General features: G+C 64.5%; 2 protein-coding genes across 2 annotated transcripts; both read right to left on the reverse strand.

The window, feature by feature from the left end:
• Positions 1-312: 312 nt before the first annotated feature.
• Positions 313-11,073, reverse strand: LAMB2 (laminin subunit beta 2). Its single transcript, XM_034065908.1, has 33 exons — positions 10,942-11,073; positions 10,613-10,776; positions 10,375-10,510; positions 10,137-10,210; positions 9,874-10,062; positions 9,726-9,789; positions 8,766-8,968; positions 8,557-8,677; positions 8,186-8,374; positions 7,922-8,101; positions 7,736-7,845; positions 7,418-7,497; positions 7,206-7,341; positions 6,904-7,059; positions 6,664-6,791; positions 6,464-6,581; positions 5,976-6,168; positions 5,762-5,905; positions 5,432-5,663; positions 5,199-5,362; positions 4,891-5,115; positions 4,171-4,385; positions 3,997-4,093; positions 3,555-3,927; positions 3,300-3,484; positions 2,987-3,228; positions 2,716-2,919; positions 2,490-2,634; positions 1,877-2,084; positions 1,661-1,802; positions 832-1,008; positions 602-761; positions 313-521 (listed from the first exon to the last, which is right to left on the reverse strand). Exons 1-33 carry the CDS (start codon positions 10,982-10,984, stop codon positions 385-387), a joined length of 5,334 nt encoding a protein of 1,777 aa, XP_033921799.1. The 5' UTR covers positions 10,985-11,073; the 3' UTR covers positions 313-384.
• A 168-nt stretch (positions 11,074-11,241) lies between these two features.
• On the reverse strand, positions 11,242-25,081 carry LOC115945313 (laminin subunit beta-4-like). Its single transcript, XM_034065907.1, has 36 exons — positions 25,007-25,081; positions 24,268-24,414; positions 23,624-23,673; positions 23,096-23,271; positions 22,891-23,014; positions 22,714-22,787; positions 22,458-22,646; positions 22,316-22,379; positions 22,038-22,243; positions 21,842-21,962; positions 21,373-21,561; positions 21,106-21,285; positions 20,473-20,585; positions 20,301-20,380; positions 19,910-20,066; positions 19,673-19,825; positions 19,440-19,598; positions 19,243-19,364; positions 18,922-19,042; positions 18,071-18,257; positions 17,825-17,968; positions 17,238-17,469; positions 16,610-16,773; positions 16,191-16,415; positions 15,504-15,718; positions 15,305-15,401; positions 14,453-14,831; positions 14,186-14,370; positions 13,882-14,111; positions 13,573-13,776; positions 12,828-12,972; positions 12,537-12,744; positions 12,308-12,449; positions 11,902-12,078; positions 11,672-11,828; positions 11,242-11,505 (listed from the first exon to the last, which is right to left on the reverse strand). Exons 2-36 carry the CDS (start codon positions 24,282-24,284, stop codon positions 11,372-11,374), a joined length of 5,520 nt encoding a protein of 1,839 aa, XP_033921798.1. The 5' UTR covers positions 24,285-24,414; positions 25,007-25,081; the 3' UTR covers positions 11,242-11,371.
• Between the last annotated feature and the right edge of the window lie 53 nt (positions 25,082-25,134).

The raw sequence follows: 25,134 nt of genomic DNA on the forward strand, positions 1-25,134 counted from the left end.
AGCCGGCGGCCGAGACCAGGTGATACGGAAACGCGATTGGGAGGAGGGAAGGAAAGGCGAGAGTGGCCACGTGACCAGGCGCCGAAGCCGGCCGCTCGGCGGCGCCATGGCAACGACGCCGGCCGTGACGTCACCACGGCGCCGAAGAGGCGACCCGCCTCCAAGGGCGCGACCGGGCTGCGTTCCCATAGCAACGGGCCGGGCCTGCACCGGGTGTGCCGGGCCTGCAGCCTGTCCCCACCGACCGCCCCACCCCGCGGTGCCCTACAGCCGGTGTGGGGCCAGGCACCCCGGTACGGGCACACACAGCACTCTTGCTCTGTAACTTTATTCACACAGGAGGTGCCCACCGCAGGCAGGGGCTGTGGGGGCTCGGGGGTGTCCTCACTGGCACGTGTTGTAGATCTGGACCTGCTGGTTGATGGTGGCCAGCACGTCCCTCATCCTGGCCTCCAGCCCACCCAGCTGGGCCGCCTTGGCGTCCAGCACACGCTCGTTGCGCTCGTACGCCTCCTCCAGTGCTGCAGGGATGGAATGGGGACACAGAGTGAGCCCGGACCCCTGCCACCACCGCCACCACCACCCGCAGCCACAGCCTCACCTCGCAGCCGCTGCAGCTTGCCCTGCGCGTCCTGCAGCAGCCCCGCGGCCTCATCCCGCAGGCGCTGTGCCCGGCTGCCCGCCTGCCGCGCGCCCTCGGCACGGTGCTGCACCAGCTCCTGCGCCGTGCGGTACCGGTCCCGCAGCGGCCCCTCCAGCACCTGCGCACGGTGGGCATGGTCAATGGGAGCCCTGCCAGCCCCCCCCGTGTCCTCCCCAGTGTTCACCCACCTGCTTGGCCTCGCCAGCGCGGTCCCGCGCGGTGCCGGCTGCCTCTTGTGCTCGCGTGGCTGCCAGGCTGTTGTTGGCACGTTTCACCTTCAGGGCATCCATCTGCCCGTCCAGCGCCCCAATCTGACCCATGGCACCCGCCAGGCGCTGCTCGGCACTTGCTGTCTGGGCTTGCATCTGGCAGGGGTGGCATGGGCATGGTCAGGGTGCCCACAGGGAATCATGGAATAGTTTGGGTTGGAAAGGAGCTTAAGATCATCCAGTTCCAATCCCCCTGCCATGGGCAGGGACACCTCACACTAAACCATATCACCCAAGGCTCTGTTCAACCTGGCCTTGAACACTGCCAGGGATGGAGCATTCACAACTTCCACGGCCAACCCATTCCAGTGCCTCACCACCCTAACAGTAAAGAATTTCTTCCTTATATCCAATCTAAACTTCCCCTGCTTCAGTTTTAACCCGTTACCCCTTGTCCTGTCACTACAGTCCCTAATGAAGAGTCCCTCCCCAGCATCCCTGTAGCCCCCCTTCAAATACTGGAAGGCTTCTCTGAGGTCTCCATGCAGCCTTCTCTTCTCCAGGCTGAACAGCCCCAACTTTCTCAGCCTGTCTTCATACAGGAGGTGCTCCAGTCCCTGAGCATCCTCGTGGCCTCCTCTGGTCTTTTCCACCAGCTCCATGTCCCTCTTATGCTGATGACACCAGCACCGCACACAGTGCCCCAAGCAGGGCCTCAGGAGAGCAGAGGGGCAGGAACACCTCCTCCACCTGCTGCTCTCATCCCCACCGTGTGCCCATGCTGAGGCAGTGGGGACGAGGCTCTCACCGTGCCGAGCGCTCTCTCACTGTGCTGGATGTCCCCCGTGGCCAGCTGCAGAGCCTCCTCCGCCATGCCCTGCGCCCGCCGCGCCTCCTCCAGCGCCTGCCGCACTGCCTCAGCCGTGTCCCGCACGCCTTCAGCCCGCGACCTGCCCCCGGGGCAGCATTGCCTCAGCACCATCCTGCTCCGGGGATCCCCACATCCCTGTGTCCCCAGGCTCACCGTGCCCGCTGTGCCTCCTGCAGCAGCTGCCCGGCCTGGCGCACGTCACCCGCCGTCTGCTCCAGGATGGCGTCCACGCTGGCCAGGCTGCGCACACGAGCCTTGATCTCCTTGGCCAGGCGGTGGATCTGTGCCGGTGCGGCTGGCAGAGACAGCTCCAGCACACGGCTGGCCACCACCTCGATGCTCTCGGGGTCTGCACCCTCCTCTGGGGGTGGGAGGTGTCAGTGAGAGCCCCGGGGTGGAGGGGACATGGGGGAAGATGGGGGAGAGCCATGAAGGGAAAGCATGGGGGGGAAACGGGGAGGAAACATGAGATATGGGGCAGAAACATGGAGGGAAATATGAGGGAGAGCCATGGAGGTTATTATGGGGTACAACCACAGGGAAGGGCAGGAGGGTAATGGCATAGAGGATGTTTGGAGTGATGCAAGATGTTTGGGGCTCACCGGATGGGCAGGGCAGGGTCCATGCAACACAGTATAGGGTAGGGCTGTGCGGTGCTGGGGTTGTCTAGCCCCACATGCAGAGCAGGGACCATGCAGTGCGGTGTGGGGTCAGTGCAGTGCAGGGGCTGGGCAGTGTGTCGTCCCCCCGGCACTCTGGCACTCACGGCTCAGGAAGGCCTTGACATGGCTGATGAGCTCCCGCAGCTCCTTGTTGGAGCTCTCCACACGGGCCCTGGTCTGGTTCGCCTTGTCCAGAGCTGCCTGTGCCCTCAGCCGAGCCTCATCTGCCTTCCCTTTGGCCTCGGCCACCTGAGCGGGGGCAGAGACCTCAGTCTCAGCCATAAAGACTGTGGGGCACGGCTTTGCCACCCGCTCCCATGTGCCATGTACCTTATGGGAGAGCTGGGCCATGTCGCTGGCCGCCTGCCGCAGCTCCTCCTGCGCATGGCGTGCCCGGTCCAGTGCACTGTCTGCCGTGGACACAGCCCCACCGCAGCTCAGACCCCCACAGCGCCGTCCCCCATCCTCATCCCGGCACCCGGCTCCTCCACAGGGGCTCTCAGCACAGGGCACGTCACCTGTGGCACCGCAGACCTGCACGGCAGCGCAGGCTCAGTGCGGCTGCAGGCACCATCCCCATGCTCCCCACGGCACATCTCACCTTCACATTGAGTGGGTGCAGGCTCAGTGCCTGTGCTCTCGCCGCCAGGTCCATCAGTGCCCGCCGGCTGGCTGCGTTCTGGCGATTGAAGTCATCCCTATGGCTGGCCAGGAGCTGCTCGGTGCGGTGCCGGGTGGCCACGGAGGTGCTGATGGGGCTGGGTACAGTGCGGGTGGAGGTGTCTGCCCTGCGTTCTGCATCCCGTGACTCCCCATAGGCCTCACGGATGCTGTCGTAGGCACCTGGGTGAAGCAGGTGCATTGTCAGAGCCCTGGCCATGGTCCCATTGCCCCAGCTCTGTGGCACATCTCACCAAGGAAATTGGAGGTCCTGAGCGCCTGCAGCCGCTGCTCCAGGTCCTGCAGGCTGTGGTTGAGGGCACGGGCACCCCGGTCAACCACACTCAGCACGTGGCTGGCGTTGAAGTTGGCATCCTGGGCAGCCGTCAGCTCCCCCTCCACACGTGTCAGCCTCTCTGTCGCATCCTCGATGTGCCGCCTGTAAGGTAATGGGTGACAACCCGCTCCCGGTGCCCCCCCGTAAGCCATGCCCTGCGCCCAATGCTCACCGCAGCCCCTCCATGGCATGTGTGAGGTGGGCAGCAGTACTGGCAGTGGTGTTATGGGCGGCCACCACATCCCGCACGGTGGCCAGGTTCTCCTCCAGCCGCCGGAAGGTGCCCTGGAAGGCGCTGGCAGCCCCGGTGTGCTGCAGGAGGCTGACGCGCTGTGCCAGCGCCCGGGTGCGCGCAGCCAGGTCCTGCACCACACGGTCCCAGTCCCCGAAGCAGGGGTGGCAGGGCTGGCAGCCGGGGAAGGTGCCGGAGAAGCCGCGTGCACACTGGTCACAGCGCACGCCGGAGATGCCGGGCCGGCATTCGCAGTGGCCGCTGCCACGGTGGCACTGGGCACTGGCAACGCCACGGGGGTCACAGTCGCAGGCTGTGGGGACAGCAGTGTCAGGGTGCTACAGGGTGTGCCACAGTCCCCGCTGCCAGCACCGGCTCTCACCTCGGCACTGCTGCCGCGGGTCACCCCAGTGCTGCTCCTGGCAGTCAGAACAGGTCTGGCCCCCAAAGCCCGGCCGGCACGAGCACTGCCCTGTGAACTGGAGGGCACAAAGTTTGGCACTGCTTCAGTGCACCCCCGGCCCCATCCTGTCCCCTTGTCCCTGCTGTCTCTCACCTGGTTGCAGGTAGGGCTCAGGGCATGCTGGGGGTGGCAGGCACAGGGCTGGCAGCCCTGCCCGCTGCCCAGGTTCCAGAAGTTGGGGCTGCAGCGGTCGCAGCTCTGTCCCTCCACGTTGGGCAGGCAGTGGCACTGCCCGCTGCGCACATCGCAGTGACACTGCTGGGCACTGCAGGTGCTGGGGTCAGTGCCCAGTGGGTTGCAGGAGCAACCTGGAACAAGACAGGCACTGAGCAGGGACAGGGATGTGGGGATTGAGAGGGGATGGTGAGAGGATGAGGGAATGAAACTGGGATGGAGGTGGAATGTGGACACAGGCAGGGATGGGATGGGGATGGCAGTGGTTGAGGGTGAAGGCAGAATGGAGACAGAAATTGGGGAGGGATATGGTGAGGACCTGGTGAAGGTGGGATGTGAACAACATGAGGACCACTGATGGGGATGAGATGGAGATGGGACAGGGTCAGGATAGGGATGGGATAAAGACAGGATAGGAACAGAGTCAGGGGGCAGTGGGGATGGGGTAAGAATAGGGACAGGAATGGGCATGAGATAAGGATGTAGATGGGCTGGCACAAGTAGGGCGTAGGGACAAGGACAGGAATGCAGTGCCAGGGCTGGCAAAGTACACCGCAGGGCACAGCAGAACAGGGCTGTGGGGACCCCACAGACTCATGTCATCCCCAGGAACATCTCTGTGTGGCCATGGGTACTCACGCCGGCAGCTGTGCCGTGTGGCATCCCCATAGAAGCCCGGCTGGCACTCGGCACAGTGCGGCCCTGCTGTGTTGTACAGGCAGCGCAGGCAGTGCCCCGTGCGCCGGTCGCACGCCTCTGGGTCAGTCGTGTCGATGTTGTCATGGCACTGGCAGGGCAGGCAGCGCCCGCCGGGCTGCTGTGGGTCCCCGTAGTACCCGGGAGCACACTCATCACAGCGGGGACCTGTGGGCACAGTGTACCTGTAGCTGTCTGTACCCACTGGCACAGAGCACAGGGCAGTGCATAGGGACCCCCATGGCACCCACCTGTGTACCCGGGGCTGCAGTGGCAGACGACCTGCCGGGACCGGCTGTCCTGGTAGCAGGATGCGGCGAAGTGCCGGGGGCTGCTGGGTCCATCGGGGCACGGGCACGGCCGGCAGTGCTGCCCAGAGCCCAGCGCCGGGTTCCCAAAGTGCCCAGCTGCACATCTGCGGGCAGGGGGTGAGCAGGGGCCACCAGCAGCACCACATCCTCCTCCCGGCACACACCTCACCTACCTCTGGCACCTCTCGCCGTCGGTGTGGTCGCGGCAGCGCAAGCAGCTGCCCGTGTGTGGGTCGCACTCCTCGGCGTGCCCGTTGCACTGGCAGGGCCAGCAGGACGGGAAGCCCCAGTGGCCGGGCTGGCAGCGGTCGCAGCGTGAGCCATGGGCACCCTGCCGGCAGGAGCACTGCCCCGTGGTGGTGTCACAGATGGGGCTCACCGACCCCTCACTGCTGCACTGGCATGCTGGAAGGCACAGCACCCATGGAGTCTGACCCTGGGCTACGGAGAGCATCCTGCCCCGGCACCCCCAGGCTCCTCCGGCATATCCCTGCGGCACTCACCTCGGCACCCACCGGTCCCAAAGCCAAAGGTGCCCGGGGAACAGCGGTGGCAGCGCCGCCCCGTGACGTTGGGTTTGCACTGGCACTGCCCGCCGTGGGGCTGGCACTCGGCACTGGTGGAACCCTGGGGGTCGCAGAGGCAGGCTGCGGGCAGAGAGCGCGGTGAGTGCCACCACCACAGTGCAGGGGACAGGGGGTGCAGGGCCAGACTCACGCAGTGCCCCGTCGTGCAGAATGGCAGACAGGCTGTGCAGGAGCCTGGAGCAGGGCTCAGCCACAGGCGAGGGACCCGCGGCATAGAAGGGCTGGGCACAGCGGTACCGCTCGAAGGTCTCGCGGCGCTTCATGGAGATGGGGTCACCCGCGATGAACATCTCCAGTGAGGAGTAACGGGGCATCAGCACCAGCTGCAGGGGGCAAGTCAGTGAGATGTCATGTCTGTCTCGGCCTGTGTGCCCTACAGCCACATCCTGACCCTACATGGGCAGGGACCCCTTCCACTGGAGCAGCTGCTCCAAGCCCCTGTGTCCAACCTGGCCTTGAGCACTGCCAGGGATGGGGCAGCCACAGCTTCTCTGGGCACCCTGTGCCAGCGCCTCAGCACCCTCACAGGGAAGAGCTTGTGCCTAAGAGCTCATTTCAGTCTCCCCTCAGGCAGGTTAAAGCCATTCCCTTGTCCTATCCCTGTAGGCTGCCCCTCACCGAATCGATGAGCACACTGGTGCTGGGATCCTGCCGAGCGGAGGCACAGACCAGCTCCACTTGGATGGTGTAGGAGACTCCCCGCTCCAGGCAGATGGGCTGCGGCAGCACCACGAACCTGGGCAGGGGCAAAGCAGAGCATGGGCAGCTGAGTGCCTGCTATGAGCCCTGGCACAGCCCCGTCCCAGCACGGTGCTCACCTGGCACCAGATGGGAGGCTGGTGGAGAGCTGGTCATCAGCCGGGATGGTGTTCCCACAAGGACTGCTGGCGGAGACAGGGCTGGGGCGCAGCACCTTCACCCTCACCTCCTGCCAGGGCTCTGGGTGCTGCAGACAGAGAAAGGGCTGTGTCTAAAGGAGCTCACCATCCAGCATGCCCCACCACCAGCTCCCAGTGTAGCGATACATCCTGCCACTGGCTTCACCGTCAGGTGCTCACCTGGGGCTCATAGCGGATGATCACGTCATACTCCATGGAGAAGGGCACATCGCTCACATGGAACTCCAGCCAGCCACCCTCCAACATGCGGGCAAAGCCTGTCCCGGTCCAGGAAGCTGGGCGGTCCGTGGGGGGCTCACGCTCCACCACTGAGCCCTGGTGCAAGGGAGGGTTGTGAGATGGGACCCCAGAACAATCTTGTCTGTCAGGCCCATAGGGCAGAGTGGTGCCTGCAACTTGGGGACCCTGCAAAGAGCCACCCACTGCCTTCATGTACCCCCAAGGACACCTTCATCCCTTACCTGATGCAGCCGAGCATCCTCAGACTCGTAGGTGTAATGGTCCAGGTTGATGCGGTAGAAGCCAGGCTCCACTTGGTCACACTGTCGTCCCACCACGTGACTGCGGCACTGGCACTGTCCCGTCTCCATGGCACACCTGATACCCAGCACCACCATCAGCCCTGATGCCAGCAGCAATGCCCCATGGCCCCTGTGTCCCCACGAAGACTCACTGGTTGTTGCGGGCACCCCCCACGTCGCATTCACAGGGCCGGCAGCCTGGGGCATTGTGGCTCAGCCCCCAATGTTCAGGCTGCAGAGGACAAGGGGGTCAGGGGGGGCATGGCCCCAAGCATCATAGAATCATAGAATCAGACAGGTTGGAAAAGCCCTTTAAGATCATCAAGTCCAACCTTTACCACAGCACTGCCAAGTCCACCCCTAAACCATGCCACCATGCATGACCCCAACCATAGTGCATGGTCCCAAGCACCGTGCATAGCCCCCGAGCACCATACATGCCCCCATGTGCCACGCACATCCCCACTCACCAGGCACTGATTGCAGTGGCGCCCAGTCACCAGCCTCTTGCAGAAGCACTCCCCACTCACAGGGTCGCAGGGGCTGCCATCCACTGTGCCCCGGGGGTCACACTGGCACCCTGCATGGAGAGACAGCAGTGTCTGCAGGGGCCACACCGCACACCCACCCCTGCTCGGCGCTGCCCTGGTACGTACGCTGGCAGCCCTGCGGGTTGGTGGCACTGAGGCCGAAGAAGCCGGGTCTGCAGCGGTCGCAGCGGGCACCGGCCACGTGCTCCTTGCAGCGGCACTGCCCTGCGATCAGCCCCCGGGCTGGGTCGTCAGCACCGTCACACATCCCCCCGTCCAGAGAGCCCTCGGGGTCACAGTCACAGGCTGGGGACACAGGCAGGTCAGCACCCCTGGCATCCAGCACACCCCATGCACCCCGTCCCGTGCCATGCCCCCCCTGGCACCGACCTCGGCACACCGCAGGGTCCCGCAGGTCCTTGCTGGGGTCCTTGTAGTAGAAGGGTTTGCAGAGGTGGCAGCGCCGGCCCATGGTGTTGTGCTGGCAGCCGTCACACACGGCCCCGCTGCTGTTGCCGGTGGCCAGGAAGACGGCCATGTCGAAGTGGCAGCGCCGCGAGTGCTCGTTGCAGTCGCAGCCTGCGGGGACAGCCCCGCGGCACAGCATGTGGTACCCAAACCTGGCCCATAGCACCCCCAGTGCCCAGCCTCCCCAGCCATTACACCCCTTAACCCAGCACCCCAACCTCCCCAAACCACAGCCTGCAGCTCTTCCCGTCCAGCATCCCCAGATCCCCTTGACCCAGCACTGTGGCACTCACGGCGACAGGCGTTGGTGCTGGAGCCCTCAGCCGGGCGCCAGGGCAGGTCATGGTAGAAGTCCTCACAGCGCTCACAGTTCAGTCCTTGTGTGTGGTGCTTGCAGACACAGCGCCCATGGACCTGCCGGATGCTGCAGTGAGGGGCTGGGGGACCAGGGAGCAGAGCTACCCAGCCCCAGCAGGACACATGTGTTGCCATATCACCCTACCATGCCATCGGTGGTGGCAGGGGCCCCGCTGAGTGGGGCACACTCCGAGGCATGCCCATAGCAGAAGCAGTTCCCGCGCAGCACCAGCTCGTACAGTGCATAGTAGTACTTCTCCCGGATCTCCCGGCGCGTGTCCAGCAGGTTGTCCCCCAGCGTGTGCAGCTTGGTGAGGTTCACACGCAGGTTGGTGACGCGCAGCAGGTCTGCAGTGAGGACAGACCTCTGTCAGCATGGGGGGGTTGAGCTGGGCCATGCTCTTTGGGATATGGGGAGTCCATACAGGGCTTCCCATCACTGCCCTGCGCTGCCTATAGCACAGCTTCTGGGCACCGGCCTGTGTGTGATTTGGCTCACAGGCAGGTTGTCGCACGCAGCTGTATGTAGCCTGGTGGTTCAACTCCTCTGCACGTGGTTGTGCACGTCAAGCTGTGCCACGAACCAGGGGTCTGCACACCCCACCATGCAGGATAGGACCACGTCAGTGTGCAACAAGCACCCTGAGCAAAGGCTCCTCACTAATGGGGGCTGTTCCTGGTGGGTGCAGCATGGGGGCCCCAATGGGACGGGACAGGACAGGACAGGACAGCTCCCACAGGACTGCAGCTTCCCAGCAGCCGAGCCCTGCAGATTCCTCCCCTCTGCTCCCAGCCTATATTTAGCACTGTGTGATTAACCCACTGTGTCGGGCACCCAGCTGGCTCCTCTGCCCATCTCCAACCCCATCTCACTCCATGCTGCTGCTCAGTGCTGGGCTCAGCTCCAGCACAGCATCTCCCTGCCCTCACCATGATGCAGCCCAACCTTTAGCAGCTCCCACAGGATGGCTGCAGAAGGAGGCTGAGCCCCTCAAGCTGGATGTGGCCCTGACCCCACTGTGGGGCTCAGAGCTGGGAGACAGCAGCCAAAATAGCTGCACCCAAAATAGAGCAGCCAGGCAGGAGCCCAGGGAGGGTGACTCACTCTGGATGTCAGGGCTGTAGGGGTCCCGGATGGGGATGGAGGGGTCCAGCACCCGGTAGATGACCTGGGGAGGGGGGAAACAACAGGATGGTGAGGGCAGAGCAAGGAGGGTGCCCCGGATCCTCCTGCGGTGCTGTCAGGGCCTCACCTCCCCTTCGCTGGAGGGCTCAATGTCGGAGTACCGGGACTCGCAGACCACATCATCAATGCGGCTTGGGGGCCCACGGGGGATGTGGGGGAAGGAGGTGGCACAATCATAGGCAAAGTATCGATAGACCTTCCAGCTGCGCCCGAAGTCGGCTGACCGCTCCACCAGCATGGCTGCGGGCCGGAATGTCTGCAGGATACACAGCATGGACCTGGGTCCATCCCATCCCATCCCATTCCTGGTACCCGCGTGCCAGGACCCACCTTGAAGGTCATGATGAGGTGTGTGAAGTGGAACTCGGCCTCCAGGTCCAGCTGGATGCTGACGTGCTCCACACCTGGGGGATGGCACATGTGGCTGTGGGCAGCACCCACCCGCGTGGGTCCCCCCCGACCCGGCCACGGTCCAGGGGCGCGTCCGTGTGTGCCGGCTGAGTCACACTTCCTCAGCGTGGGAGGACGGGAAGCGGAGCCCCCCGGGATGCTCCCGCCTGCCACTCACCATTCTCTGACTGCCACCAGGCTTTCTTGGGCCGGGGGGCGAAGGTGGTGACCACGTTCTCGATGCGGTGGCTGTTGGTGTTGGCACGGGCATCGTAGGGCCGCCGCGAGTCGCAGATGAAGCATTTCTTCTCCTCCTGCGAGCAGGAAGCTTGTTGGCGTGTGTCCCCATCCCCATCCCATGCCCCCCATCTCCTCCCAGTGCCCCCCAGTCCCCATGGGGCCCCCATCCCGCTCACCTGGAGGTGGCTGACGATGCAGTAGGGCTGTGGCCGCCGCAGCCCGCAGGTGGAGGTGGCACTAAGGCGGGAGGCTCGCCCCACCAGCAGGTCCCCAGTGGCTGGGTAGCAGCTCCCAAGGGCGCAGACCTGAGGGGGGTCGGGGACCGAGGTCCCCCCAAGCCCTATGGGGCCGCAGCCTGTTAAAGACGCTTAAAGGGGGGCCGGGAGCGGGGCTTGCCCCACGCTTCCCGAGGCCCCTTCCGTGGCTGCCCGGAAACAGGACAGCGGGACCGGACCCTGGCCCCCACCGGGCCCCGCTGGAGCGGGAGGGAAGGACGCAGACTCACCGGCCAGCAGCGGCAGCAGCAGGAGGGCACCGGGGTTCCGCATCGCGGGGACGCAACTGGGGCGCAAAGTGCACGCAGAAGGGGCGCAAAGTGCGCGCAAAGGGGGCGCTCAGCAGGTGCGCGGCTGCCGCGTCCCGTCCCGTCCCGTTCCCGTCCCGCCGGTTCCCGTTCCCGTCCCGGTCCCTCCCGTCCCCGTCCTCCCCCCTTCCCTGCTCTGGGCGGCGGGCGCAGCTCTCGGGGCTGCGCGGAAAGCGCGGGGCGGATCGCGGCCGGAGCGGGGAGCGGGACTCAGACACCGGACACAGCCGCTGCTCAGCGCTTTATTCGCAGGCGCGGCCGCGCTGCGAGAACCCGCGGAGGGGAAGGGACCGCGGGGCTGCGGGAGCCGGAGCGGATGCTCCAGGGCCGTCCCCGGTCCCGCCGCCGCTCCCTAGCAGGTGGCATAAGCGTTGGCTCTCTCCCGGATCTCCTCCAGCAGCCCCCAGACCCGCTGCTCCAGAGCCTGCAGGCGCGTTGCCTTCGCTGCCATTGCCCGCTCGTTGGCCCCGAAGTGCTGCTCCAGCTCTGCAGGATGGGGGGCACGGTCAGGGCTCAGCCCCCCCCCCCCTCCCATGTCTCCATGTTCCACCCGTGGGGAACCAGCCCCAGGGGATAAGGGGAGACGTGCATGGGGAGGTGGGCACTGAGACCACGAGGGTGGGCAATGCCCCTGCCACACACTCTTCCTCACCTTCCAGCTTCCTCTTGCTGGTGCTGGCCTTGTCCAGGAGGTCCCGTGCCTCGGCTGTCAGCCGTGTCACACGCTGCAAGGCGCCGCCGGACACCCCATCCAGCGCGCTCACCCGGGTCTTCAGCACCATGTAGCGCTGCGTCACCTGCACCAGGTCCTGGTGCCACACAGGCACGGTGAGGCTGAGCATCCATTGTCACCATGTGCTCCATGGCAGGGCTGGGCCTCACCTGGCTGAGCATCCCGGCAGTGGCGGTCGCCCGCTGTGCCCCATCCTTGGCCTGCTGCACCATCCGGTGGGTGTCCTGGTCCTGCTCCTGCAGTGCGGTGATGCTCTGCCCCAGCTCCTGCAGCCGCCTCTGCACCCGTGACTCCTTCCCCTCCAGGGCCTGCAGCCTGCGCTCAGCCTGGGGACGCACAGGCACTGGTTGTGACTGTGGTGCCAGCCCTGCCACCCTGGCACACCCCCATCTGCATCCCTCTGGCACCAGCCTTGGTGTACCCATGGCATCAGCCTCACTCCCCATGGCACTCACCCCATTCCCACAGCAGCACCAACCCCATTGCTCCCAGCATGCCCAAAGCACCATCCTCAGCCCTCAGCCATTCCATGCTGGCAGCCCCAGTACCTCTCACCTCCTTGGCTCTGCTCTCAGCCACCTGGATGGCATCCCTGGTGCTCTGCAAGGCACTCCCTGCTGCTGTCGCCTGTGCCCGTGCCACTTCCAGCGCCCGCTGTGTACCCACCAGCTCATCCCTGACACCCTCTGCTCGCTCCCTGCAGTGGCACAAGCAGCTCCAGCCTTTGCCAGCACAGGGGATGGGCCCCCACAATCTGCCACCCCACATATCCCCTACCACTTGCCTGGCATCCCGTCCTTGTTCCAGCAGCCCCTGTGCCACAGCCAGCCCCTGTGCCGTGCTGTTGAGCACCACATCCACCCCTTCCAGCTGGCTGATGCTCTCCCGCATCTCCTGGAGCAGCTCCTGGATCCGCCTGGGGCTGCTGGGCAGGGAGATGTTCAGCACCTGCCGGGCCACCAGCTCGATGCTGCCTGGGTCAGCTCCCTCCTCTGTGGGGACACAGGGATAGGGTGGGTTCAGGGTGCGCACTGAGCCCCACTGTGTCCGTGAGCCCACCCAGTGCTGGTGCTACCTGCCAGGAAGGCCTTGATTCGGCGGATGAAGTCCCTCAGCTGGGCTGTCGCCTTCTCTGCCTGGCTGCGGGCAGCCTGTGAGCGCCCCAGGGCCTCCTCTGCCCGGCTCCGTGCACCCCGTGCCAGCTCCTGCACCTCCTGTGTCTGTGGGACATGGGGTGGGCATGGGGGGGTGAGCAGGGGTATGTGCGGGGCAAGATGGGGGCACACAAGGGGGTGTAGTGGGGTGCGCAAAGAGGGCACAAGGAGGCATGGGAGTGCAGCAGTGGGCCAAGGGGGCATACAAGTGGCATAAGAGGTATCTTCAAAGGGGCATAACAGGGATGTTTTACAAAGACATGCAGTGACAGGACAAGGGGGGATGGCTTTAAACTGACAGAGTGGAGATTGAGACTAGATAAGGGAAAAACTCTTCCCTGTGAGGGTGCTGAGGCGCTGGCACAGGGTGCCCAGAGAAGCTGTGGCTGCCCCATCCCTGGCAGTGCTCAAGGCCAGGTTGGACACAGGGGCTTGGAGCAGCTGCTCCAGTGGAAGGGGTCCCTGCCTGTGGCAGGGGTTGGAGCTGGAGGAGCTTTAAGGTCAATTCCAACACAAACCAGTCTGGGACTGTCCATGTCTATGACATGCCTGGGGACATGAACAAGCAGGATGCACAAGGGAACATACAAAGTGCCACAGAAAGGAGAACATGCAAAGGGAACACAAAGGGATCCCTGCAAAGTGCCATGGAGCCACCAACCCTACCTTCTGTGCCACGACACCCAGCTGCCCCAGTGCCACCTCCAGCTGCTGCGATGCATTACGGGCACGGCTCAGGGCTCGAGCCGAGACAGGCAGTGCTCCCATGCACTCTGTGCCACCGCAGTGCCGCATCCCCGCATCATCCCGGCACAAGGCTCCTCCACAGGGTGCTTGCTCGCACCTGCGGTCCCCAGGTGCCCCACAAATCTACGGTGATACCAGTGGTGGAGATGGCAACTCAACACACCACATGTGGGGAGATCCCCATGGATCCCATTCACCTCTTCGTGCCCTCACTGGCCCCACTCTCACCTTCTCATTGACCCCTGCAGCGCTGAGCCCCATCACCCGTTTCTGAGCCTCTTGCAGGGATCTGCGCGCGGCGGCGGTGCCCCGGCGGAACGCATCTCCCCTCTGCCGTAGCACCCGCTCTGCCGCCCGCCGCGTGGCCTGCGCCGCGGCCACCTCACCAGCAGTGCCATTGGCCACCGCCTCTGCCACCCGTGAGCCCTCTGCCGATGCCAGGATGCTGCGGTAGGACTCTGTGGGTACCAGGATCAGGGTTTGGCTGGGTGGGTGCCACCGAACCCCCCCAGTCCTCACCAGATGCTCTTACCACTGAATCCGGCTGCCGAGACGGTGCTGAGGAGGGTTTGGAGGTGGGAAGCAGTTTGGTTGAGACCCCCCAGCTTGCGGCTCAGCACAGCTATCCGGTCGTGGTGCTGCACATCTGCCTGAGCCAGCTGATCCAGATGTTGCTCTAGCTCTTGGAGCTGCTTCCAGAAGTCATCCAGCTCCGTCCTTTGAGGGGGCAGAGAGGTGTTAAAGCCTTTCGGGTGACCACATCGGAGTCCCTTTACCATAGCCTATTGCACCCACTTGCCTGGTGCCATCCAGCCGCTCCGGCAGCGCATCGAGGAGGGGTCCTCCAGCGCTGCCCCCCTCACCCAGCAGCTGCTCCACTCGCCCCAGTGCCTCCTGCAGCTCCCGCAGGCGGTGGGGGCTGAGCGGGGACAGGGCCCCCCCATCCCGCAGCGCCCGTGCCTGCTCCCTGAGGCTCTGCAGCCTGTCCTGCAGGAGGCCCAGGGCCGGATCCCAGTGCCCGAAGCAGGGGTGGCAGGGTGAGCACTGTGGGAACACCTCCTGGAAGCCGCGCTGGCAGCGGTCGCAGCGCTGCCCACTGAAGCCCGGCCGGCACTGGCACTGCCCGCTGGCCTGCTCGCACTGCAGGCTCTCAGCGCCCAGCGGCTCGCAGGCACAGGCTGTGGAGGAAGGCAGTGGTGTGTCCTGGTCACCCCACAGCGATCCCAGCATCCCAATGTAATGCCCTGTGTCTCCAGAGTCCCCTGTGTCCCAAGAGCCCCACTATGTACTCAGCATCCTCTGAGTCCTCCATGTCCCCAGGGTCCCACCCATATCCCAGCATCCCACTACACTCCAGGGTCCCCCATATCCAGAAGGGTCCCACCATGTTCCCAAAGTCTTCTGTGTCCCCACAGTCCCACCATGTACTCAGGGACGCCCAAGTCCTCTGTGTCCCCAGGGGCCCACCATGTCCATAGGGTCTACCATGTCCCCAGCATTCCCCTACAGCTTCAGGGTCCCCATGTCCCCAGAATCCCACCATATCCCCAGGGTCTACCATGCCCCCAGCATTCCATTGTGTCTTCAAGGTGTCCATGTCCCCACGGTCACCCCAAGAGTCCCACCAAGCACCCAGCATGTCCCCAGTCACCTCGGCATTCCTGCTCGGGGTCTCCCCAGTGATGCTCCTGGCACTGGGAGCAGACACGGCCCCCGAAGCCAGGCCGGCACTGGCACTGCCCCGTCACCTGCAGTGAGTGGTGGTATGGCACCAGAGCCAGGCACCAGAGCCAGGCAGCTCACCAGGCACCGGGAGGGCAGTGGGGCCATGCAGGGTGTGGGGGTCTCACCGCATCGCAGGCAGGGTGCAGGGAGTGCGTGGGGTGGCATCCGCAGGGCTCACACCCCCCCGGCCCCCCCAGGCTCCAGAAGTGGGGTGCGCAGCGGTCACAGCTCTTGCCCACCACGTTGGGCCGACAGGCACAGGCGCCGGTGCCACGGTCACAGGCACAGGAGTCGGTGGTGCAGTGGGAGGCCAGGGTTCCCTTTGGGTCACAGCTGCAGCCTGTGGGCAATGAGCAGCTACATGGGGCTCAGCCTGTACCCACAACCCAGGTGATACCCCCCACACCTGGCCCTGAACCCATGCACAGCCCCAACACCCCCCAACCCTGACCCTACCCCATACCAAATCCCCCCAACAGCCCCAAGTGGTGGACTGACATCCCTGGAGGTGTTTTAAAGATGTATAGATGTGGCACTGAGAAACATGGTTTAGTGCCACACTTGGCTGCGCTGGGTTAATGGTTGGATGACCTTAAAGGTCTTTTCCAACCTAAACAACTCTATGGAATTATGGGTTGCTTAAATGGTGTTTGTCTTCCTAAACCTCACCAGCCTCAAACCCTCAGACACCCACAAAACCTTCCCAGGCCAGGCCTCTTGCACAACCCCAATTATCCCCCCTCCCAAACCTCATCCCAAGGTCCTGCATCCCCCCAACCTCCCCTCCACCCCCAAATCCCAGCACAGCTCACGCCGGCAGCTGCGTTGCAGGGCATTGCCGTAGTATCCGGGCTGGCAGAGGGTGCAGCGGGGGCCGGTGGTGTGGTACAGGCAGCGCAGGCAGTGCCCGGTGCGGGGGTCACAGGCGCCTGGGTCACTGGTGTCGATGTTGTTGTTGCACTGGCAGGGCCGGCACACACCTCCCTCTGTCTCCGGTGCTCCGAAGTATCCCGGGGAGCAGCGGTCGCAGCGGGGACCTGTAGCAATGGGAGGATGGATGGATGGATGGATGGGTGGGTGGATGGATGGATGGATGGATGGACGGATGGGTGGATGAGTGAGTGGATGGATGGATGGATGGATGGATGGATGGATGGATGGATGGATGGAGACTGTGGGTGCTGGGGTCCTGCAGCCCTTGTGCTGGAGGGAGTCCTGCTCTGCCCCTCACCCGTGTATCCAGGCGTGCAGAGGCAGATGATGTGGTGGGTCTCCTGGTCAGCGTGGCAGGCGCTCCCATGGTAGTGCCGTGTACCAGGGTAGCCAGGGCAGGGGCAGGGCCGGCACTGCTGCCCTGAGCCCAGCACCGGGTCCCCATAGTAACCGTCCCGGCACCTGCAAGGATGAGGGGTCACCAGGGGTCCATCTTGTCCATCATATCCCATACCAACATCCCACACCATCTCATCCATGCCATGCCATCAGATTCCGTCTCATCCCATCCATCCCATCGTATCCCATACCATCATATTCCATCCCCATCATACCCACCACATCTCATTCATCCCATCTTATCCCATTCAACCATCCCATCACTTCCATGTCCCATACCATCATATCCCATCATATCCCATCCTGACCCATCCATCCCATCACATCCCATACCATCATATTCCATCCTATCGCACCCCATCATATCCCAAACCATCATTTTCCATCATATTGCAACCCCATCATATCCATCCCATCCCTACCCATCCCTACACATCCTATCCATCATATCCCATAGCATCATATTCCACCCTATCCCATCCAATTGTACCTATCCCACCCCACACCACACTGTTCCCTGTGCTCACCTCTCGCAGTGCCGGCCGTCGGTGTGGTCGCGGCAGTGCAGGCAGCTGCCCGTGTGCGGGTCGCACTCCTCTGCATGCCCATTGCACTGGCAGGGCCGGCAGGACGGGAAGCCCCAGTGGCCGGGCTGGCACTGGTCACAGCGCCGGCCCACGGCACTGGGCTGGCACTGGCACTGCCCGCTCACTGCATCACACAGCTGGGACACCGAGCCCTCTGCAGAGCAGGCACAGGCTGCAGGACAGCAGGGATGGGTCAGCTCATGGTGCGGGGACACAGGGAGAGACAGACAGGAGAGCAGCACCCATTGCATGCCCAACCCATAGGCTACATGATAGGAGGGCTCGTGGGGACACATGGGTGGCAGATGGATCGGTGGATGGACAGCAGAGTCAGTGCAGGATGGATGGGTGGATGGATGGATGGGCAGAAGGGGAACCAGGACCCAACACTTAGGCAGGACAGCAGGGCTGAGATCAACACATGCATGGACAGATGGACAGACAGACAAGTGACCCTGCAGACAGCTCTGCAGCTGCACAGACAGGGGGGCTCAGGGCTGCCTGCCAGCACAGACCCCCCTACTCACGGCTGCAGCCCAGCGGCCCGAACCCGTAGCTGCCGGGGGCACAGCGGTCGCAGCGCCGGCCGACGACGTGCGGCTTGCACTGGCACTGCCCACCCTGGGGCTGGCACTCGCTGCTGCGGGAGCCCTGTGGGTCACACCTGCAGGCTGCAGGGAAGGGGACGGGTGAGGCTGGGGCTGCCCTGCCCCTGCCCCTGCCCTGCCCCTGCTCCTGCCCCTGCCCCGCCAGCCCCACGGCCCCACACTCACGCAGGGCCCCGCCGTGCATCAGGGCGGACACGCTGCAGAGCAGGCGGGCACAGGCCTGCGCCAGGGCGGCCGGGGGGGCCATGCGGAACACCTCCAGGCACCGGTACCGCTCCAGCTCCTCCAGCCGCGGTGCAGCCTCGGCTCCGTGCAGCCCCGGCAGCTCCAGCACCCGCGGCAGCAGCACGAGCTGCACCGGGAGGGGACAGGGGGTGGGATGGGGGCATGGGATCACCCCCATGTGGGACCCTGCCCCTGCTGCCAGGGGGGCTTGGCCGCCCCAGCCCCATCAACAGCACCATCTCCATTGATGCTCCCACACAAGTTGATGTCCCCACAGGCTTCCCTATCGCCATTGACATCCCCAAGGCCAACCCCAACTCCGTTAATGTCCCCTGCCCCATTGATATCCTGTCCCCATCCCATTCCCATCTCCATCCCCTTCTCCATTCCATTGCCATCCCCGTACTCATTCCCATCTCCAACTCCATCTCCTTCTCCATCCTATCCTTATCCCCATTCCTGTCCTATCCCCATCCGTATTCCCATTCACCTTTCCCACCCCATCCCCTTCTCCATTCTATTCCATTCCATCCCTGTCCCCTTCTCCATCCCATCCTCATTCCCATTATACTTCATCCCCATCCCATCCCCATTATACTTCATCCCCATCCCATCCCCATTTTTATCCCCTTTCCCATCCCATCCTCTTTCCCTAGTTCCATCCCATCCCCATTCCCACTCCATCTCCACCTCATGACCCTAGACAAGGGTCACTGCCCACTCACGCCCATCATCCCCATCCCTGCCCCTCACTCCCCCCTGCCAAGGGGCACAGCAGGACCTCCCCTCACCGAGTCAATGAGGATGAAGGCACTGGGATGGCGCTGGGTGACACCAGCCCGTTGCAGCCTCATGGTCACCTCATAGGGGGTGCTGGGCTCGAAGCAGAAGGGCCGGGACAGCAGCACGTACCTGTGCAGAGGCAGGTGTTGGGCACGGGCACAAGAGGACCATGGGGATGATCAGGGGATAGCACCTTCCTTGTCCCTGTCCCCATCCCTCCTCACCTATGTGGTATGATGTGTCTCATCCTCATCCTCAGTTCTGGGATGTGACAGCGCTGTCCTTGTCCCCATCCCCACCCCATCCCATCAAACCCATCCCATCCTCACCTCTGGCTGTGGGGCAGGCTCTCACGGTACATCTGCTCGGAGGGCAGCAGGTTCCCGCAGCGAGGGCTGGTGGGCAGCACCTGGGAGCTGACACTGACCACAGCCTCCCAGTCCTCAGCCGACTGCAACAACAGGCAAGGCACCATCAGAGCCGTGCCGTGCTGTGCCATACACACTGTGCCCATGGCTGCACTCACCTCCGGCTCATAGCGCACCAGCAGCTCATAGTCCATGGGATAGGGCACGTTGTCCACACGGAACGTCAGCCCAGCTCCATCCCGCACCCGGGCGAACCCAGAGCCCGTCCAGGTCACCATGCGTGCGGTGCCATCCCGCACCACCTCCTCCACGTCCGGCTGCAGAGCACAGGCACAGCTCAGCCCCACTGCCACCGGCCACCCCTCTGTGCCCCACAGCCCATGGGGCTCACCCTGGGGGGCTGCTGCCGGCTGCGCCATGGGGCACTGCGGGGATGGGGGCCACGGGGGGGGCTGCGTTGATGCCGCGGGCGGCCCCTCCGTGCCCCCGGCTCCCCAGGGTCGTACTCCAGGCAGTCCTGGGGAGCTTCTGCACGTATGGCACCCTATGGGGACAGGGTTGGAATGGGTGAATGTGGATGGGGACAGCCCAGGTTGGGGGTACAGGAACCCCCCCCAAGGATACTCACCGGGAGCTGGCCATGGCCATGGCTGTGCCCAGTGGCCTGCTCGGCCTCATAGGTGTAGTAGTCAAGGGGGGCGCAGAAGAAGCCAGGCTGCACCTGGTCACACTGACGCCCCATGAGGTGGGGACGGCAGGGACAGGCCCCATCCTCCATGGAGCACCTGGGGGTGACCGTCCTGTCCCTCTCTGTCCTTTTACCTAGCTTGGTCTTCAGCCATCCCTGCTTCCATCCCTGTCCCCATCCCTCCATCTCTGGGAAGGGGAATCCCTCCTTCCACCCCAACATCTCAGTCTCCTCTGTCTCCACATCCCTGTCCCCATCCATTCAATGATGCCCCCATCCCTCCCTCACCCCATACTTGACCCCCAGCCATGTCCCCATCCCCGTGCCCCACCGGTTGCTGTAGGCTCCCCCGAAGTCACAGTCACAGGGCCGGCAGCCCCCCACATCGTAGCTCAGGCCCCAGAACTCAGGCTGCAGTGAGAAGGGGGATGGTGTGGGGCAGGCTGTGAGGCAAGCTATAGGGCAGGCTATGGGGCAGCTATGGGGCAGGCTGTGGCACTCACCACACACTGGCTGCACGAGCGCCCGGCCACGAAGCGTTTGCAGTAGCAGTCCCCACTAATGGGGTCACAGGGGGAGCTGCCGGCCACCGTGCCCCGTGGGTCACACCTGCATGCTGCCCCCCACACATAGGGACCCACATGTGAGTGGCTGCATGCAGGACAGCAGCCCACAGCCTTCATGGCCCTCCCTCCCCAACCCACATCCTTCCATCCCTCACTCCTCCACCCCCATCTCACCGTCACAATTCCTTCATCTCCATCTCTCCATTCCACGTTCCTCTATTTCCATCCCTTCTTCCCACATCCCTCCAACACCATCCCTTAATTCCACATCCCTCCATTCCATATCCTTCTACCTCTCCATCTTCATCTCTCCATAACCAACCCTCCATCATCCTTTCATCCCCATCTCTCCATCCCACATCCATCAATCTACATCCTTCCATCATCCCTCCATCAACAGCCCTTCCTCCCATATCCCTGCATCCCACATCATTCCACAACCCTCTATCCCCATCCCTGTATCACCACCCCTCATCCATCCCACATCTCTCCATCCCCATCCCTCAGTCATCGCTCCATCCCACATCCTCCACCCATCATCCTGCCCTGCCCATCCGTGTCCCCGCTCACGCTGGCATCCCTGGGGGTCTCCATGGCTGAGCCCATAGGCACCGTGCCGGCAGCGGTCGCAGCGGGGACCGGCCACGTTCTCCTTGCAGCGGCACTGCCCCGCGATCATTCCCAGTGCCACATCCGTGTGCCCATCACAGGCCCCTCCATCCAGTGAGCCCGCGGGGTCACAGTCACAGGCTGCCGGGACAGAAAGAGGCCATGGGGAGGTGTGGGGCAGGGCTGACGGCACTGGGACCTGTGGGTCTGCTGTCCCATGGCACTCACGGGCGCAGGCAGTGGGGGCGCGGATGTCGGAGCGCGGGTGCCGGTAGTAGAAGGGTTTGCAGAGGTGGCAGCGCCGGCCCATGGTGTTGTGCTGGCAGCTGTCACACACGGCCCCGCTGGTGTTGCCGGTGGCCAGGAAGACGGCCATGTCGAAGTGGCAGCGCTGGGAGTGCTCGTTGCAGTCGCAGCCTGCAGGGATGGTACCATGGTACAGCATGTGGTACCCAAACCCCAACCATGGGGATGCAGCTCCTCATCCCAGCCCCTCAAACCACAGCCTGCAGAACCTTCAGCACCACATCTGATTGGATGCACCCAAAACACCCAAACCCCAGCATCACACGTGGGACCCTCAACTCCCAACCCCAAGCCATGGCCCCCAGGATGCTGAACCCTCCACACACAACATGCAGGACGCCCATGGCCCCAACCCAGCACATGGGACCCCAAGCCCATGTGTGGCACTCACGGCGGCAGGCGTTGGTGCTGGAGCCCTCGGCCGGGCGCCAGGGCAGGTCATGGTAGAAGTCCTCACAGCGCTCACAGTTCAGTCCTTGTGTGTGGTGCTCGCAGACACAGCGCCCATGGACCTGTTGGGGCGAGCACCCCCCTCAGCACGGCCACAGCATCGCACGGGCACAGCACCGGGGCTGTGTGCACCTCACCATGCCGGGTGCTGCAGTCGCTGGGGCACCGGGTGCCGGCGCACACTGGGCAGCGTGTCCATGGCAGAAGCAGCTCCCGCGCAGCACCAGCTCATCCACAGCATAGTAGTACTTGTGCAGCACCTCCTGCCGCGTGTCCAGCAGGTTGTCCCCCAGCGTGTGCAGCTTGGTGAGGTTCACGCGCAGGTTGGTGACGCGCAGCAGGTCTGGGGGGGATCGGTGGCACCATCAGCACCCACCCTGGCACCCACCAACACTGGCACCCCCTGGACACGCACCCTGGATGTCCCGGCTGTAGGGATCCGCCACTGGGATGGAGGGGTCCAGCACCTTGAAGATGACCTGGGAGGAGGAAGGAGTGGGTGATCCCAGACCCCACAGACACCCAGCACCCCATAGACACCCTCTGTACCCACACACCTCCCCATGGCTGGAGGGCTCAATCTCGGAGTAGCGCTGGTCACACAGCACCTCATCCACCAGCCCCGAGGGCTGATCGGGAATGCCAGGGAAGAGCTTGGAGCAGTTGTAGGCGAAGTATCGATAGACCTTCCAGCTGCGCCCGAAGTCAGCTGAGCGCTCCACCAGCATGGCTGCGGGCCGGAATGTCTGCAGGATACACAGCATGGACCTGGGTCCATCCCATCCCATCCCATCAGAAGGTACTGATACCCACCTTAAACTTCATGATGAGGTGTGTGAAGTGGAACTCGGCCTCCAGGTCCAGCTGGATGCTGACGTGCTCCATGCCTGGGGATGCCACAGAGGTGAATGGCCAAGGGTCCCGTGGCCATGCAGCCCCAAGGCACGGCACACAGCTGCAGCCCTGAGGCCGCTGCCCCCATGGACACACCGTTCTCAGACTGCCACCACGTCCGCCTGGCGCTGGGGCCGCTCAGGAAGATGACGTTCTCGATGCGGTGGCTCTGGGGCAGGGATGGGTCCCGCGAGTCGCAGGTGAAGCATTTCTCCGAGTCCTGCACCGGGAGCAGCACCGTTGGGTGGGTTCCCAGGCCCCAGCAGTGCCAAAGCCATGCTGGAGCCGTGCAGGGCCTCACCTGCAGGTGGCTGACGATGCAGTACTCCTGCGGTCCCTGCATCCCACACGTGGACGTGGCGCTCAGGCGAGAGGCTCTTCCCACCAGCAGGTTCCCAGTGGCCGGGTAGCAGCTCCCGCGGGCACATCCGTGGCTGGGGTCAGGCTCCTGCTGAGCCCACACCAGTGCTATCCCCACTGCAGAGAGCACAAGGACATAGGGTACCTCCTGTCTGTGCACCCTGATGCTACCCAGCACCCTCCCAGCCCCGGCTGCCCCATCCCGGCCTGGCCCCACATCCCAACCCACTGATGCGGCACGAAGCTCCATGATCCGGAAAGGTGCTGGCAGCAGCGCCGCGGCCTCGTGACCGGGGGATGCCGCGCGGTGCCGGGGGCAGTCGGCAGCTGGGTCAGGAGCTCGCTAATCCCAGCAAGGCTCAGATTCCCAATGGGATTTGTGGCCATCAGGGCCAGGGAGCGTCTGGGCTGGGGTCCCTGCACCACCACACCGGGGTACATGGGGTGTTCAGCCATGCTTGGTGCTTACCCAGGAGGAGAATGAGCGCCAAGAGATCCATGGGCAGCCACAGGCTCTGCCTAGGGGGAACACAGAGACACTATGGTGGTGTATAGGGCATGCCAATGGGGTATGGCAACTGCTGCCTGGCTTCTCCCAGCTCCAGCATGGAGGTGCACCCCAGGCACAGCACTGGGAAGTGGGATCCGGTGGGGAAGTTGGGTTCCCAAGTCTCCCAGTGTAGCGTGGTGTGATCACCCCCATGGCCGTGCCCCATCCCCGCACCCAGACCCAGGCACACGGCCATTCCTGCACCCCCAGACCCCACACGGGCTGTGCCTTGCCCCATCCTGCCCTGCTCGGGGCAGATCCATCCCTCCCAGTGTCCCTGTTATCCCTGGGGGGTCCCCAGGGCCAGCCTGGGATGGGCGCCAGGGGCACGGGAGCCGTCCGGGCAGCAGCATCCCCCCCGCTGGCCGGGCTCCCGCTATTGCCTTTAGGCTGGAGCTGCCTTTTGTGCTCCCTCGCCCGCCGGTGCCGCCCGCTCCCACCCGCTGGATCACAGCCTGGCTGCCCAAACGCATCTCTCGTGTCCCCATGCGGGAGCCAGCCCGAAGCTGGGGGTCCTGCTGTGGTGGTGCGGGGGTCCCTCAGCCCCATAACCCCCCTGGTACCTGTTGTCCTGCAGCATCCGGCGAGGCCAAGGCCAGGGGCAAGGGCTGGGCGGGCAGGGACGAGCGGCGGCGGGGATGGGATGGATGGGATGGCGCGGGCCCCCCTTCCCCGTGTGCACGGTGATTCTTATTCAAATGGGCTGCCCGCTGAAAGGGACGGCGGTCTCCAGGCTACGGGAATGTCAGGGCCGATTCCTTCTGCCTGGAGGCCCCCGCTGCCCGCCCGGACAGGCGTCGGCAGCGCCGGCACACCCCGGGCACCAGAGCGGGCCCCAGTGCTGAACAATGGGGAGCCTCGTGTGCCAGCGGAGCCGACGGCGCCGCGTTCCCGGGGCTCCCGGCACAGCGCGGCAGGAACGTGCCTGCTGCGGCTCGCAGGGTGGGATGGGCACCGGGAACTGGCCCATGGAGCCGAGCCAGGGCCTGCGGCTCCGTGTTCTGTCCCACCTGGACACGGGCCATGCTGGAAGCACCGGCGCAGGTTGGCTCTGGGGTGGAGCCACAACGGAGCTCGCCCGGGCAAGGCGCTGCCAACCGGGAATGTCCGTCCCTAAGGACCCACTCCCTCCCCATGGGCAAAGTCCAGCACCACCAGCCCCGGGACAGGCAGTGCTGGAGCAGGAGGATCCAGCCTGTTCCTCCCATAGGACCCTTCCTTGTGTGCCGGGTGCTGGCACCCAGCCTCTGTCGTGGGGCACGGCACAGCCCATGGCACACAGGGCTCCCCACCAGCTCCTACCTGTGCCCATGGGGCCTGTGGTGCCAGGTAAGTGTGTGGTGCCCCAGTAGTGCTGGGCAGGTTGGACGTGACCAGTTCGGCCCCGCTGGCTCTAGCCGGGCTCACTGCTGTTCCTGGAGGAGGGCAGC

This window comes from Melopsittacus undulatus, chromosome 9 (genome assembly GCF_012275295.1).
Source record: "Melopsittacus undulatus isolate bMelUnd1 chromosome 9, bMelUnd1.mat.Z, whole genome shotgun sequence".
Classification (NCBI taxonomy): Eukaryota; Metazoa; Chordata; class Aves; order Psittaciformes; family Psittaculidae; genus Melopsittacus; species Melopsittacus undulatus.